The sequence below is a fragment of the Sinohyriopsis cumingii genome, chromosome 1 (assembly GCF_028554795.1).
Source record: "Sinohyriopsis cumingii isolate HCF-2022 chromosome 1, ASM2855479v2, whole genome shotgun sequence".
Classification (NCBI taxonomy): domain Eukaryota; kingdom Metazoa; phylum Mollusca; class Bivalvia; order Unionida; family Unionidae; genus Sinohyriopsis; species Sinohyriopsis cumingii.
Window position 1 is genome coordinate 65,423,480 of NC_142961.1, and position 18,084 is coordinate 65,441,563.

An 18,084-nucleotide genomic window follows, 5' to 3' on the forward strand; every position below is an offset into this window, starting at 1 on the left:
TTGGATGAATCAGTCTCCCTTCCATTTACCCATACAAGTATTTGTACTTTTAAAAGTAATCAAAGAAAAATGTGGCCATTTGAATCAAAATGAACCCTACTGTTAAACTTGAGCCTCCTTAGAAAAAGTACTGAATTTGTCACTGAATATCACTGCTTAACAGCTCTTTGTTTATCCACCCACCTCTAAATGGGAAATGCTGAAGGTGTACGTGTATTAGTTTCACTGCTATATTTAGAACAAAATATCACTGCATGGTAAAGAAACTAGCAGTACAAGTGCATTGAAGAAATATGACAAAAAATGTATTTGTTAAAAGGGTTAATCTCATATTATATATCCCCCATCTATGATGCTGTTGCTCAATGTAGACATTACCTTTTTCATTTGTGAAATCAGTATATCAATTAATGTTATCCCATTATGGTAGGACTTGCATATAGTGGATGGTAAAGATTATTCAATTAAAATTTACTTTGAACTCTTCTCAAACATGCTATCATTTTATTTACTGTTTTGAGTCGGCAAATACATCAATAAGTGAGATTTTATAATAGCTGCATTACAAACTTGGTTTGATATTAAAATTTGTGGTTAATTTATGTTTGCAATATATTCAATTGAAAAAAAATTGATTTGAAAATAATGTTGTAACATGTTTTCAGAATTGATGGTAGTCAAAAAGGTATTTTTACAGTTGGAACAATTTTCAGAATTCACATAAGTTTGATCTATAAACAAATTCCAACCAACCAGTTGAAATATTTTTATGCTGTTGAAAAATTGCAAGTTTAGGATTGATTAATTATAGCTGTTTAAATAACTTGGTTACAGAGCCAATGTCACAGAGGATGAAGTAACAGAATTGTTTTCACAGCACGGAACAGTTAGAGGATTCAAATTTTTCCAGTAAGTATCCCAATTTACACTAATCACACACGAGTCATTACCATTGATCACCAATGCATTAGCCAATTGTTCCAATTTTAAAAGGAGGAAAAAATGATAAAAGCACTTTATTCACAGACACACACTTCTTTAAAATACTAAAATGCAGTTGCTTTCTAATATTTTTCTTATTATGGAAATTTACTGGTTTTACAGTGGAAGCATATAGTTAAATAACGTGATTTGCTTGCTTATTTGGTCACATTTCATCGAACAGTTTATGGAGACCCGCATAATCTTCATAAAAATTGTGTGTACTTTGAATTGGAACTAAACTGGCTTTAATGACTTCTTTTCAGGAAAGATAGAAAAATGGCTCTAATCCAGATGGACTCTGTGGATGAAGCAGTAACATCTCTTATTGTAAGTAAAACATAGAAAAAGTCCAAGCAGTGCTGTTCTATTATTTGTGCATTGAATATTAATCATCCATTGATAATCCTGACTGGGGATACACATTTTATGCTGGTAATTGCTTCTCTGAATTAATGATGTGAATTAAATAAGGACTAGATGACCTTAGATCTGAATGATCCAAAAATCCCTCACACATCAAAATTTATGATTTTGAAATGAAATATCTCTAGATGGAGTTTCTGTATTATTAATCTACCCAGGAAAAGCTTGGTCCACTATTTCTCATCTCAGTATCTTGCATAGAATTGTTTATGAGGAGAATACTGAAGTGTCAGATGATGGAATGAGTTTCAGAGATGTGCTTTGTGCACATATTTGATTTCAATAATTCTGTTGTTTTTTTGAAGGCACTTATGCTTTCTAAAAATCATTCTTTACTGGCCAGATTGCATCTCAATTCCAACTTATGGATTTATCATGTCTGTCCATTTGTTTGGTATGAATACTGAGGTTGAGCTTTGCATTCAGATCATGCTTGTAAAATCCCACGACTTGGTATGCAAATATTTCATGTGTACTACAGCAATCACTGAAACTATGTCACTGTGACTTGTGTTTTGCAATGCTGCCATGATATCATTGATGTTTTTCTTGATTTATGAAATTATCTTTTTCACATAAGGTAACAAACATTAATTTGAAAGGAAGTTAATTATCAAAGTTTATAAAATTATTTAAAACTGTCTACTCAAATACTTTATATATAAATTAGGAACAACTATTGTGCAAGGCATTATTTAGGTGTTTTAGAACATGTTCTTTATTCTTGCAAATTGTATTGCATTATGATGTAGTTGTAAAACTTATAAGTTTTGAAAATATTCTTTTAAATCTATGGCGAGAATTTTCTGATCAGATGTTGACAATATACAAGATGAATTGTGCCATCTTTCCACAAAGTTTTACTTAAAATACCTATGCTTTTGTTTGACTGAATTTCTTTTTATTTCTACAGGCTATGCACAATTATCCCCTGAGTGATGCTAATCACCTTAGAGTCTCCTTCTCCAAGTCAACCATATAGTTAGTCACATGATTGTCACATGATTACCAGTGCAGCAGAGACCAGGTCACCTGACCTGTCCTTTGACTACAATCCCAGAATTCATCTGGAAGGAGATTAATTTCCACTTCAGAGTACATTATTGGCTGCCAAGTGCCTTGATTATAATTGATAAACTTACAAAAATTTCTGTTGCTTATGTAGAAAACAATACTAGAAAAATTCTGAATTTTTGATTTCTTAGTAAATGGTTCTTAGTTACGGGTTATCGCAATTAATGCTTTGTTTCAACTTCAAATAAAATACAATTTTTGTATACCAAGAATGCTTAACCAAAACAAAATTTTAAAAATTAATTTTTTTAGTGTTCTTTGTTCAGTCATCCTGATGTATCTTTTGATTGTGCATTACATTCAAGTTAGAAGACAAATCTGCAATTTTTATGTTCTATTTTAGTATTGATAATGATGTGAAAAGTATGGAGTGTATTGTTGCTTTGTTCCTTACATTTTTAATAGGATTTATTCATGTTTGACATCCCAGACTTTTCACAGAGTAGAAATCCATTTTAAGTGTTGCAATCAGTGTCTAGCTTTTCCTGAGTATGAGTTATCATCTGCTGTTGAACTGTGGGGTCTTTTAGCCTATGATGGTACACTTCAGTGGAAATTTCTAAATCATAATTTGCAGACTCCATTCTTTTTGTCAAATTTATTTTTTGACATTAGTTGGTTGGATGCATTATGTACAAAAAAAAAAGATTTTTAGTGAAAACTTTTCTCTCACGTTGTAGACCATGGATATGTGCATTGTTAAGGAATCATTATGGTTTGATATATATTTTTTCATTCAAGAGTTACTTGTATTTGGGGTCAATCATCAGTTTTCGTTTTGAATGTAAGCAGCATGTTTCCTGGTGAACTAATCCTGATGAATTTTTTTCATTGAGACCCAAGGATCAACTTTTGTTTACTTACATGTAGAAAACCTTCCATATATCACCAGTAAGTATGCTGTTTAGTACATTATGGAAATGGTCATTACCATTTGTGTAGGTGTTAACTAGTTTGTCAGATTAACAGTTCTTGTACATTGTCATCTCAGTGTTTTCTTCCTTGATGTTATTATTTTTGTAATCTTGATAATGTACTAGTACTTTAGATAGTATCATCATAGCTAGAGAGATGGGAGGGAGCTACAAATTTGCTGACATGACATTTTTATGATGCAATATGAATATAAACATATCAATAATGCCGTGAGTTGGTACATGGGGAAGGGATCAGGTATTTAAATATGAAAACACTATAGAGTTATTACTTTCCAACCAGCCAATATATGGTATTAAAAAATGGCACAATCTACTGGACTATATAATTACTATAAATAGAGAATTAATCAAGTACTCAGTCTCTAGTGTATGAAGGCAGGATTTTCCAAGAGGTACAAATGTTCTTGTAGGATATAGGATAATCCAGCTATTGTCTTTAGCCAGTAAAGCTAGAACTGAACCAAAAGCATGACCATATACATGCTACAAATTACTGTAGTGCAACTGTTTGTTTACTCTGTCAACAAATGTGTGTAAAAAAGTTCCACATGCTAGCATTTAAAAGAAAAGAACTACATTATTTTTTTTATTCCAGTGATTGCTGTATGTACCATGAAAGTGGTTACATGTTGGGCTTTGTGTTTGATATAGCATCCTGTGAGTTATAGTTCATTAGATAGGGTTGTAAGTGGAATTATTTCTAGTTGTGGCCTGCATTTACAAGAGTTGTAGATTGCTTATGCAGTAGGGACAGCTTTACCTTGGTTGAAAATCTTGCCTGACACTAGAACAGGGTTGGACAAATTTAATAGGAAAAAGAAAACTTAGTATCAAAAATAGCTTTTATGTTGAGCATCAAACATTTCATTTTTGTAGAAAATCATTAAAGTCTAATCATCAAAACATAATTAAGTTCTTGTAAGTGGGAGGCAGCCTAGCTAGTGAGAAGTGCAATTTGCTATTGCTACTACTGTATTGGTATGTACAACCATTTGTCCATTGTTAAAATTATGTATTTTAGATCTTTTACATATTAGAACATTTATAAAGATTTCAATCCCATGCTCCAAGTTTGCACATAATAAATCTGCATGTCATACTAACAACTAGGGACAGTTGTAGAGCTGTATGTTTGAATCAGTCTTGTTCAGCAAAAACATCAATTTCTTGTCAAGTATTGTATTAATTCATTAGAACCTTGTGCTCAAAGCTGTAAACCAATATAGGTAAGCATTAATAACCATTTAAATAGCATGAGGGAAATCTAACAAATACCATTACATTTGAGCTTCGTCAGAAATGTTCAAAACAAGATGCTGAGGAGCATGCAGATTTAGTTATACCAGATGATTCTTGTTTCATAATTTCTTCCTTCATTCTGAAACAGAGACAAGAGGCTTGTCAGAAATGCAATTGAAAATTTAGTCCACTTTTTAGTTTTTAAATGTTAATGAGATTTTTCCCCCCTTTATTGCATCACAGGCAATATGTGTAAGTAATAACCTGCCAAGACGGGACAGACAATACAAGGTCTGAAATGAATTCTATATCATCTCTTTCTTTAAGGAAATGTTTATAAAAATCCAAAGTTAATTCTTAATCAGTATCATAAAATATGTAAAAGGCAGCAATTTTCCAGTTTGGTGTTTATTTCTTCTTTAATTGACAGTGTAGATTACAGTTAAGGCACTGCATTCAGCTTTATTCCATCAGATCCGATAGAATGTGACACAAGCATCCTACCAGGTAGCTGAACACAGCAGACACTTGTCTTATCTTGGATGTTGTTTTTGTTAATAGGAAACTTGCAGAAAATACTATTCTCAAGGGGGCTGCCTTTATCATAGAGGTGGAGACAACACAATTTACCAGTATTAGAAGGGCATATGTTCTGTGATTTTAAGCTAGTCAGAAATTCAGATTTTTCCTGATAATATAAACAACACAAATTTTAAACTCCAAACTTTACACTTTCTGTCTGTCAGCTAAATTGGCTTCTTTTTCCATATATAAAAAATTAATAGAATGTCATAGTTTTTTGAGGGCTTGCCATTTAGTCTAAGTTACTTTGAAGTTGACATTTTCTCTCAGAAAGTTTTCCTCCATTTCCTACAGTAGCATACAAAATTGTATATTTGTGTAGCGTACATTGTCAAGAATCATCTTTTGTGACCAAAAAGATTTTCATCAATTATTTTTCTATCCACGTACAAGCACTAGCAATGCAGATTACAGCATGAGGCTAGAGTTATTATTTCAGTGATGTACATCATAGTGTTTGTCCCCATTCTTTTAGCAAAGGATCAGCCCCCTTTATTGTATCATATTTGCTCATCTGGTATCTGCAACTACTTGTAAACAACATCAGCCCTGATTTGTTGGAAAATTCTGCATAGTTAGATCAGAGTCTTTGCTGTTCTAGCATGTATGTGGACTACACAGGGGAAGTATGGTAGTTACAGCCATTTGGTGTAGATCTGAACTAAGTTGAGATGTTTGTCATAATACTGTGATGTGGTGTAACTACTGGTCACTTTAATTTACTCAACATGTGCCTAATGGGGATCATAACAGGAAAGCCATTTCAAATTTTTGTAAACTTTTTTAAGCTTCTTTAAGAATATATGTATTTGTTTTATTTATTGTTAGACCCTATTTTTGTGAGGGTCTATAAAGTTGTTTACATTCAAGTTGACCAGTGTTAAATTGGAAAAGATGAATTATATATACTGAAAAAAGAGAGACCTTGTATTTGCAACACATTTGAGATATTAAAAATTCTTTTTGTAATAAAATTATAATTGTGTCAGCGTTTTTGGTCACACAACCTTCTCTCTTGCTCTCTGGCTAAATTCGTTCTTTGATTTGACTTAACTCATTCATATCATCTATGACTAGCATTAAACGTTTCACATTCTCATAGACTAGGACCATGTTTTTTTGTAGCATGGATAACCATCGCTGCAATTAGTAGATAGTGCATCATGTACAAACTTGCTGCTGTAAATACCTTCTGATTGTAGAGCACTCTTGTGTAAATACTTGCTTAGTTCTATAAAAAAATTTGTTTGTTCTTTAACCATAGTTTGGTCTCCGCTTTTAGTACATTTTGGCAGACAACTGCTACTGTCATTCTTTTCAGCCTTTTTTTTCTGTGTCACATCAACAGTAATTCTGACAATTTTAGTTTAATCTGTCTGTAATCTACTAGCTAATTTCTTGCTATTTTGTACTATTCTATTGTCATCATCCACTAGTGCTCCTGTATTACTAATACTATTTGTGTATTGTCTCTCTTAGAATTAAATTTCTGGATGTGGGATTCTTTCTTATGTTTCTGTTTCTTTTTCTACCCTTAAAACTCTGCTATCTAGGTAGGTAACTTGGACTTCTACTTAAAGAAAAACAAAGAAACTAAAAAAAACAGCAGAGTCAGGTATATGGCTTATTCAGCTATTTGCATAGTAAAATTTTCCATAGGAATGATTTAATATGAAGATTATTTTGAATCGTGTGACAGTATTGACATTATTGCTGTTCATAAATACATCATGATTTATTACAATATGTATCAATGACATTAGTTAAATATGATTTATTCATATTGGTAGAATAAGGACGTAAAAAGCATATTTTGTTTGAGTATCAACATCAAGGTCCTCTTTAGCTCTGAACTGCCATGGCTCAGCTCTTAGAGTCTGACTGGTAGTCTAAGGGTCACAGGTTTGATACCAGCCAAGTTGGCTGCCTATGTTTGTATTTTTGCAAATGGCATTAACTCTGTTTCCATAGCCTGATATAGCCAAAAAAATAAGATAAATGTGCAGTTAAAAACAAGAAGAAAAAACCCAACAAAATATTTTTAGCTATTCTACAAAAATAATTCTAAAGTTTACATTTCACACCACATGAAAAGTTCTTGCACGGAATGTGCCAGCAGAATTTGTCTAATATGCAGTTATATAGCTAATGCTTCACAAATCGGAATAAAAATTCCACAGTAACTCCAAAATAAGTCTTTTAGAAGGGCTGTAGAAGAAATAAGCTTTGAATTAAGTGTTCAGCTTTTGGGAAAAATATGTCTTGCAATAAATTTATAGCAACTTGGATGAGTGTTCTGCTGTTGACTTGGCAGGAAGAGAAGTTCCAGGCTACCAAACTCGTTTCTTCATGCAAACTATTCATTTTTCACCAAAAAATGGACATCACCAAAACACATCATGCACAGGCATCATCTATTAGCACCACATTCTTCAAATAGATGAAATCAAAAGGTTGTGATAATTCAAAGGATATAGGGAGACGTAAATATCTGGAATCCAGACCGTTGAATATTTATTAAAGAAATTATTTGTATGGTGTCATTAATCTGATAGCAATTTTGACTTGCAATAAGCAAGGCATGGCCTACTGTCCCTTTGTCATCATCTTTTGGCCTGCTGGCTTGAGTATACTTTTGGTTTTTTTTTTCTTCGCTATCAGTGGTCAGTGTCTCAGGTTTGCCTTAGAAGATTGTCATCATATTTTGCTCACAACTGTCTTGTGGGGAAAGGGAACATTCCTAGACATGTTGAAGGATAACGATACAAAATCTAGAATGAATCAAACAGACATGGTAGTGGCAGCTTACAAAAATGAGTTGGAATAAAGTGACTTAATGTCATGGGGCAATTGTTAAAATTTAAGTGGTTCAAGTTTTAAGATCTGGCATTACCTGCTGTTGATACACTTTGAGAGACATTGGAAAGTTGAATATGGATTATATCCTCCACACAAAATGTATCGTATAACAATATTGAATATTTTGTCAAAAACATTTTCATTTAGTTATGTTCTTTAATTCTAATTGGTCCATATATTTTTGACAACAGCTGAAGCATATACAGCACTCCCTCAATAACTCGCACCCTGATAACTCTTTAACCCGCTTAAAACATGGGGTTGGGCGTGGATCCCATTTTTTTAAAACCAGAAAATACAAAAAGAAATTGATCCTTATTTCTTGAATTTGAAAAAAAAATCAGAATTGGTAGCTGAAAGAATATATCACTTGTTTTATGGTCAAAAACAGTAGATATAACCTGGAAATTGTAATCAACATTTTCAAATTATCAACTTTTAATAAATCATATAATTGGTTACATTTTCTTTCCAAACGACATTCTTAGTACACCATAATTAAAGATATTTAGGGAAATTTTGATCAATGAAAATGTCACAACGCCTAATGTAGGCAGTACATTAATATTTAAATGCCAATAAAATTAATTTAATTAAGTGAAATTTGTGTTTTAATTCTATCTTTTAGTTCCACTTAAGCCTAATCATCATAAATGCAATGTGTATTTAAACTTAAAATTTGTCATCATAAATGCAATGTGTATTTAAACTTAAAATTTGTCAATCTACTGTAATGGCTATGTCCACAAACATTTCTCTGAGAACCTAATTAAGTGCTGACCGTGTTTTGATAACTGACTTGCAGAAGTATTTGTTGTATTGTTGCACTTAATTAAAAGCTTGCCTCCTTTGTATTATCACATTAAGTATCTCTTTTGAATCAACAAAAGGAGGTGGAATGAAAAAGAAGTTAAAAGGCACACAAATCCTACATACTTAAAATCTAATGGCCCCGGTTTTATGTTGGGTTAACTCGCATCAGTTGATCCATCGAACACGGTTATAAATTTTGTTGTGTATGTAACATAAACTACCTTAAATTGACCAACTCTTTCATATCTGTGATCAAAGATAGCAAGGCAAGCAAACAAAACAAATACTTTGTTAAAATAAAGAGCTTGGCTTCACAGATATGAACCATTGTGGATAAGCGATTTCAGAGAATTTCTGAACTGGCTCTTATAAATATCCTCAAGGATGATAAGAAATTTCACTGTTACTCTCAGTGAAATCATGGCAGCAATATTGTACTAATTTGAACAAAACAAAAATTGAGTTTCGACGTAGGTGATTGTCTCGTGAAATAAATATTGCTAGTTTTTTAAAAAAAGGTATCTGGTTTGGTGGTTGATCAACAGATAGTCTAGTTCTCGGCTACTTTTACTCCCAACTTGGTAGAATACTAGTTCATACCACTCCAGGAACCAGACTAATCAACAAAACAAAAAGCAGTGATGTAATGCATGTTTTCATGTACAAGTGATGGTTATTGAAACCAGTTCGAACGATCTTTCACATGTTGGACATTTTGAAAATGAATGTTATTTATACAGAATAATGAACAACTTCATTAGAAAAAAATGTGCAATTAACAATTATTATCGACGTGATTGTAAAAGGATGATTACATCATTAAACAGCCCAGTCCCCCTCCCAGCAGTTTTCTCGATGTATAAGTGAATTTTTTAATTTTTGAAGGTCCCTTGACAATTGGCGCCCTCACTTATAGTACAGTCTATGTTTGTGGACCCCATTGTACGCAAGTTATGAAGGGAGAGGTGTATTGTGCATAGGACACCATCATTTAATATGAACATATTCCTGTGCAGTATGAGCACACTGGGAACCACTCCAGTGGCCTAGAGAGTCTGCCTTGGATGCAGGAGGTAGCGGATTCGAACCCCGGCCAAATCATATCAAAGACTTGTAAAAATGGTACTGACAGCTGCCTCAGTAGGTGCTCAGCATTAAGAGGTTAGGATTAGGACTGGTTGGCCTGGTGTCAAGATAATGTGACAGGGTGGGACATGATGCTACATGTCTGTGGCATGATGCCCCCATGCTAGACATCACTATAAACTAACACACTGTAGACATTGTAGCAATATGACTGAAAAATTATTAAAGCTACGTTGAAAATCCAAAACACACATGAGCACAATGGATTCAGCACAATATCTACACAAAATATAGCTTGGCAATCATATAGATTTAAGGTACTTCACCTCACCTGGCCGAAATATATCTTTCCAATTTACTGCAGTAGATAGCACTAATACAAAGTATCATGTTTACTGTAATCAGCTGTGGTATATTTCAATTAATATATGCATATCAGATATAAATAGTAAGTCACTAGACAAATGGTCAGTGGAGAAAAAACAATGGACTTTTCCATGAAATATATCCTTGGCCTTGGCTCTTGGTCGGGCACATGTTAAGTGCACTTTGTAGGGAATGACTTCTTGCTAATATAAATACAATTTCATCTCATTGACACCATAAAAATGTGGTAGTATCAATTTTGTAATAGAATTTTAAGCTTGAAATAATGTCACTAAAGAACACTTTAACTAGACTAATTCATAAGAACAAGTGGTATGTCACTACTGAAATTAGTGAGGCAAGAAAAACAGCTGCCTTACCAGTTTTGGTGGGGGGGTGGTTTTGGGAGCTTTTTGTTGTGCACATGCATTTGTGAGATGACACGTGTTCATGGGCCTTTTCTCAAGTTAAGATGTACTGCTCCACATAAATATGCTTCTATCAATAGTACAGTATCAATAGTCATTACACAGTGCACTAAATTTGTTTCAACATTACCTTGACCAGTTATACTAAAGAGTATATACAAATATTTTTTTACAATGTAAAATGAGGTACCTTTTATCTGTGTCGAGTACAGACTATCTAGAGATTTGAGGGTCATGATATGCAGTTGCTTGAGTTTTATGGATCAAATTCAACTTGTGCAAAGAGCATCCTTTGGGGATGACATATAAAAGAGTTAAATGTCAAGGTCAATGAATTTTCAGACAAATTGTTCTGAGTTTTGTTAAGTGTTTCCATAACTAGATTACCAGATTTGGTACATACATTTAACATGCAAGATGCAAATGGTGTTCAAAAGGTTAAAGGTCATTGCCACAGCAACATTACATCTCGTATTAACTTTATGTGAAAACAGCTGTCTCTACAAGGCTGTATGGGGGCCAAGTAGTCTAAGGCACTCTCCTTTATAGATCACTGACATCTCACCTCCGTTTACGTGGGTTTGAGCCTGAGGCTTAGCTAACATGGGTATGAGAGAAAGCTTGCCAGTAACTTCCATGGTCAGTACTTTCTCCACCAGAAACACTGACTGCCATTTACAGCCTAGTTGAAAAATGGCATTAAATCTATATTAACAACAATCTGTATGATGCAGCATTTTTGCTATAAACATGTGATGTTTTTTATGCCCCCACCTAAAATATAGATTGGGCAGGGGATGGCATGCACTTGGGGTTCGGAAGAAGCAATTTTGGGACCAAAGGCTCAGTCTGAAAGAAAAATGATTTGTCCACCAAACATTCAATTCTGGTCTGTGTACCTTAGGAACTGTTTGTGGGTGACTTGCATATTGAGTGAAAAGTTAATAATTTTAGGGTCAAAAGTTCAGGTCACTGACTGAGAGAGGATAATGGTTTTGGCATAATAATTTTAGTTCTAGATCATGTACCTTGACCAAAGTTTGTGGAGTCCTTGCTCTTAAGCAATAGAATGGGACTATTCTAGAGATTAAAAGTAAAGATCATTGTGGCTCAGAGTAGAAAGGATTTTGCCAAACAACTTGTTCTCCTTCAAACTTTGTGGGTACCATGCTTTGTTTTCTTCACAGCAAGTTAAGTTTAAGACCGTATACTTTGACCAACTCCCACATCACTAGTTCCCATATAAAGGAATATCAAACAAGGTAAGGGTGTATAATGCCTTTTTCCTTTTTATCCATTTTAAGTGTTCATCTTCATGTTTGTGTATATGCCTACATTCAGCTTGCATTACTGCTCTTTTCTACCTGCACCACATTCAAAGTGGGGAGACTGGAGTGGCATCTGTGTCCTAGGGAAATGTCTTGTTTAGGCCTTGAAGAAGGGACACATTCACGATTCCATTAAGCATGTTTCTTTCCATAAGTATGAATCAGTTTTGGGACCATTCATTCATTGTTTTGGCTACTTTTTGTTATACCCAACAAAGAAAGTCACTATTTTGCATGTATAACCGGTGTCACACATCTAAGGCAATTTATTACCATGAGCACCCAACCTTTATTCATATTACTGAATTAATATTTATATGCCCACCTTTTGACAGCATACTGTGTTATATCATGTTTGTCCATGCCTCTGTATCCATCATCTTTTTCTTTTCTGCATGACAACTTCTACAGCACCTTCATTAGCCAAATTTTACAGACCTTTTCTTGAAAGTCTTTCAGTTATGGGGTCAGAAGGTTAAGGTCACTGTGACAAAGAAGAAAAATTTGTTTCTCTACAGTAATAATAGTTCTAAAAAACATTCTTGGATTAAACTTTGTGCATGGGTTGCATCTGTGATAATTAATAAGCTTATTCAATTTGGGGTCAAAGGTCAAGTCATTTATTAAAAGAAGAAAAAGTTTTTGAACAAAAATTTAAGTTATTAGTTATGTACCTTCAAAAAACGTTTGTGGATGACAGATGACTTGTCAAGGAAGGAACCTAATTACTTTGCTATCAAAGGTCACAGTGTCTGAAAGAAAAAAATTGATTTTGCACAATAGCTTTGGTTATGGACCACATATCATAGTTTGTGGAAGGCTTGCAGATATGGTATGGAAGAGATCTTTTGACTTTATGGTCAAAGGTGGCTCCAAGAAAATGATGAATAAATTTTCTTGTAGAGTAGGTTCCGTGACCAAACTGTGTGGATGGCTTACACTTTGGGTAATAAAGGAACCCATATATTCTGGGGTCTAAAGGAGAGAGGGGGTGGTCTTGGTAAGTCTGGAAAGAAAAATGGTTTCTGCACACTCTGTCAGTATGTTTAGTTCAAGACTGTTTACCTGACCTCCCTTCCAGAGTCTTTGAAAATTCACTGGTCAATAATCTCTATTGTCTACCAAGCAATACTAGTAACTAAACAGGGGACTATAAAGGGGGGGGGCATATAATGGGCTGTACACAGTGCTCTTGCTGACTTGATTTTCCAATGGTAACTGTATTTTCTTTCTATGTCAGACAACTATGACATAATGTCATGTTTTTGGATGTACATGTATGTTAGTTTTAATGTAATAGATATGCCAACTGAAATGTGCATTTGTCTTGAACATTATTAAAATTATTATACTGTGGTTCATCACTAAAATATTAGTTTCCACCTTTATTGATCATCATTAGTACAATCCCCAGGAAAAGATATTTCAAAATGTATAATAAGTGGGGGAAAAGTAGGTCATATTGATCCAGTTAAATTCATAAAAGAAACAATTATACCTTCATTTATAGCCACAGAAAAACATTTTTATTTTTCCACTGATGTTTGGCAGATGTCATGAAGGCCATCACATTCTGATTCATCAATCGATGACCATATTTATTACCAAGATAATTGATGGCTTGCACACAGTTTAAATTTATACAAGTTGATAAAATAGGTAACAGGTTCCTTATTTTAAATGCAATATAGATTCACATAGTGATCAACTTACAAAGCAGATATAATCACAATAGGTCCAGAGGTATTGATCCTGATTTACAGGCAGTAGGTAACAATGACCTAGTTTCATAGGAGACACATAGTCGCCACAGACTGCAACAACATTATGCTGGTAATATATGAAATGTTGAAAATGGATTTTTTTTTTATAGTCGTTGTGCATGAAATGCTGAATTACAATAACTCAGACATGAGGTTATGGTGACCCATATTTGGTGTGCTGTGCACTTGTGCCAAGATATGCTACACTTAGAAAGTGCAGCAGCAATGGGTTTGAAGGTAAATGCAACAATTATTGCTCATTGTGACATAGTAGGGTGAAGTGCAACATTTGTACAAAGCTCACCTGAAACGTGTCATGCAAATAAACAGGCATAATATTTCCATAGTGTCTAGGTTTTCTGAAAAGTTTGGACCAGTTTGTGGTCATTTTAAGTACATGTAAATAATATACAGTATGCAAGTCAATTGGTAATCAGTGGTGAGTTTTGGTATTCTGACTGGAGATATTTTAACCAAAAATGAGTCAAACAGAAACATGGTCTTCTTCGTAAAATGCCCAATTTGGAACAAAGATAGTGACTCGATATTTGCCATTTTGTTTTAGTACACAAACTACTACTAAATATTGCTTTGCAATATCTTGCTTGTTCTGAACCAAATCTAATTCTGTTAAACTTTAGTCAAACTGGCAAAACAACACAGCCATAACCAAGACTGCACGAACACTGACCAAAGTGAAGTGAATTTTTGATTACAGGCCTTCTGGCCATATTTTTCACATTTATATGAACTATAACTGGAATTGGGACTCGAAAATATAGGCCAAAATATGAGATTTTACAAGGAAACCATACAAAAAATACTGGGATAAAGACAATATAATATTATCAATTGAATACCAAATTTTTAAGCATCTAACACATAAATTAGCCAATATTAATAATTTCAACAATAATTCTAAACATATACAATAGAAAATGACACGAATACATACATGATTACATCAGGAATAACGAGTCCATGTTTTTAATCCTTTTTCTGAAGAAGGGATTGTGAACAAATTGTTATAAGCTTCTATCACAGAAATATAGGGACATTGTAGGAACATTTTTTTAAAAACTGGAAAAAAAAGAAAGGGATTAAAAGATTACAGAGATTATATCAGGATTTATACACATTATAGGGATGGCTGGAAGTCAACCTGAATTCTCGTAAAAAACAACCACATATACTCCTGCTCAAGGTGAAGGATCATAAATGATTTATAGGTGAAACGGTGATAGAAAGTCACAATTAACAGTAATACAGTTGATCATACCAATGCTTACCATATATATTCACTTATAAGTCTAGTCCAACTGCAAACTGCATAGGCCGATCTGCCATCGCATGTGTTGACAGATTTGCATCAGTGTAGTTTGTAAGGGGTAATGAGTAGAACAAACAACATAGATCCTGATCTGCCTGTGATTTATGTAATGATAGATCAGGGTTTATGTAGTCTGCAGTTGGACTTGAATTATTAGTAAGTATAAATACTACTGGCATAGCTTGGATATTTACATAAAATTTCTGTGAGCAATCATTTTCTTGTGATTTAAAATCTAACCACTTATATGCATACCTGTTATTTGCAAAGCTTGTGATTTTAAAATCTAACCACTTATATGCATACCTGTTATTTGCAAAGCTTGTGATTTTAAAATCTAACCACTTATATGCATACCTGTTATTTGCAAAGCTTGTGAATGCACTATCAGGGTTTTGTGCTTGCTAAAAGCCATGTTTTAAAGAACCCAATGATCTTTATGTAGAAACAAGAAAACTCAGTCTACAATACAGATATGATTTTGTCACAAAACCATTTACACATATACAAATATAAATGAATTCACAGTAGCAAAATGTCACAAATTTGCTGTCACTGTACAAACTAACATACATTGGTGTGACTGTCCTTTGTTTAGTAATTGTCTATTATGTTTATATGTTTGTATATGTGGGATGTCATCATGCTGTACAGACTATCTGCAACATATGTAAAGAAATTTTAAAAAGGAGAGTACAATTTAATAACAGCAATATTGATCAATGCAAGATAGGAACTCTTGTGGATTTACATACAAAAATATTTACAACTGCAACTTTAAGAGTTTTATTATTTTTATTTTGATGACACTGACCTATGCAACTGTAATATTCCTTGTAGGGCTACAATGGACTAAATTTAGAACTCAAGTACTAGAAGTGGCAGATGATTCAGCCTCATAAATAATACTCTAAATTCCTATCACTAACCAACTATCTCTCAGATCTGAGAACAGGCATACCACCCCAAATTTGATTGTAAAATATCAGAACATATTGTAAAAAATAATGCAAATTTTGCTTTTATATTTTGGGTATGGACAATAAAAGCTGCATATACATTAGAAAAATTGCCATGGATAGATTACAAATCAATTGGCCAATTAGCTCATTACATCATCATGGCTAGCCAGCACAACCATAGCTGTTGGTTAGCAGAAGAAAGCAAAACAAGCTAGCATTATTCAATAGTGACAGAGCTATGGACATGAAAAGCTGAATATTTGTGCTAAACACGAGTACAACTTTTGTTAGACTATATATATATAGCATAGCTGACATCAGCTGAATTCAAATGAGGGTCATGTGGAAGAGTTCTCTCTTACAGTTCTAAAATAGTATTGCATGTTAGGCTTGTATATCAGTCGTGTACAAGAAAAAGAAAAAAAAGCCCCAATGGCTGCCATAAGGCATATTTAACCAAAGTGAGAAGAAAATCACAAGAAATGTGTAATTCAAATAGTAGGATTTGCCTCCTCGTTTAAGTTAGTACCTAAGTCCAAGATTTGGACTAGATTAAAAGAAATGTTGGATTTGTACTTGGGTATTTGTGGCTGCACTAATTCACTGGCATAATAGTGCTATGAATGGCACATAAAACTATTTTATTCTTTTGGCCACAGTGACCTTGACCCTGACCTTTTGATGCCAAAATCAAATGGTATCTTCTTTATCCCAAATGCAAACCAGCCACAAAATTTGGTCCAGGTATGTGATGTAGGACTTAAGTTATTGGTAAGAATCCATTTTTCTTTAGTCAGTTACCTTGATCTTTGACCTTTTAACCACCCACCCCCACCCCTGAATCAGTAAGTTTCTTCAATACCCTCATGCAAGCCATCCGGAATCGGGTTACCCTTATGCAAGCCATCTGGAATCGGGTCACAATTAGAACAGTTTTTCCTCTCCCATTTTGGTGGTGATAGAAGAGTTTTATTTATGCATTTTTGGTAGGGATTTAAAGGTAATTGTTTATTCTTGATAATATGAGATCAGGGTGTTGTTGTCTGTGTGTATTTCGGCGACAGTGCACAGTGAGTAATAAGGCCTTGGTGAAAGATCTGGAAGTGAAATCTGTTTACATGCTGCTCTGTTGACAGTCCAGCATCTCAAAAAAGAGCAGATCAACCTTAGACAAGAACCTCACCGTGAAGTCATCTTTGAAGGTATTTTAGATTAATATATGATTTGCATTAATTGTCACACAGTGGAAAGGTCAGTATTGAGAAACAAACGTAGAGAACATATAGTAAAATTAATTGTGTTCTATGTCCATCCATAAAGTGTTGTCAAGGTCTTTGATGTAAAACTAATGTTATTGTGTGGAAACCATTTTTCTTTTTTCTACAGTAGTGAATTTGACCTTTAACTTTTTGATCCTGAAATCAATATACTTCTTCCTTATCCCAGCTGCAAGCCATCCACAATGTTTAGTCTAGGCATGTAATGTGGAACTATTGTTAATTTAATGTACAGAAACAATTTTTCTTCTTTTAGCCCAGGTGACCATGACTATTAACCTTTTTACCCCAAAAGCAATAGTCTATAGTTTTTTTTTCCTGTAACATCTCCCTGGCTACTTAAACAACCCAAAGCAATTTTTACGCTGTATGAAGAAAAAAAATATCTAAGATACGTCCTTCCATATTTCATATCTCTTACAAGGAACTTTATAAATTTATTAATTGCACAAGAAGTTACACTGATGGCTCAAAGGATGATGAAAAGGCTGATGCAGCCTTCATTAGTGGAAATCACACCACAAAAGTTTGCTTGCCAGATGGTGCTTCGATATTTGCAGCCGAAACCAAACATTTAATTTTAAACTGTATCTTCTTCTTAAATTCACTAACAGTACTTCAGTCACTTCACA

At 33.8% G+C, this 18,084-nt stretch overlaps 1 protein-coding gene across 16 annotated transcripts in view; it reads left to right on the top strand.

The window, feature by feature from the left end:
* LOC149807017 (polypyrimidine tract-binding protein 1-like) overlaps positions 1 to 6,741 on the top strand; it is a 204,118-nt gene extending 197,377 nt beyond the window's left edge. For all 16 annotated transcript variants that reach the window (XM_089960769.1, XM_089960715.1, XM_089960706.1 and 13 more), the window contains 3 exons: positions 835 to 909; positions 1,248 to 1,311; positions 2,321 to 6,741. In XM_089960769.1, coding sequence (XP_089816895.1) covers positions 835 to 909; positions 1,248 to 1,311; positions 2,321 to 2,389 — 208 coding nt within the window. In that variant the 3' untranslated portion in view covers positions 2,390 to 6,741. The remainder of the gene's footprint in view (positions 1 to 834; positions 910 to 1,247; positions 1,312 to 2,320) is intronic.
* Positions 6,742 to 18,084: the final 11,343 nt, after the last annotated feature.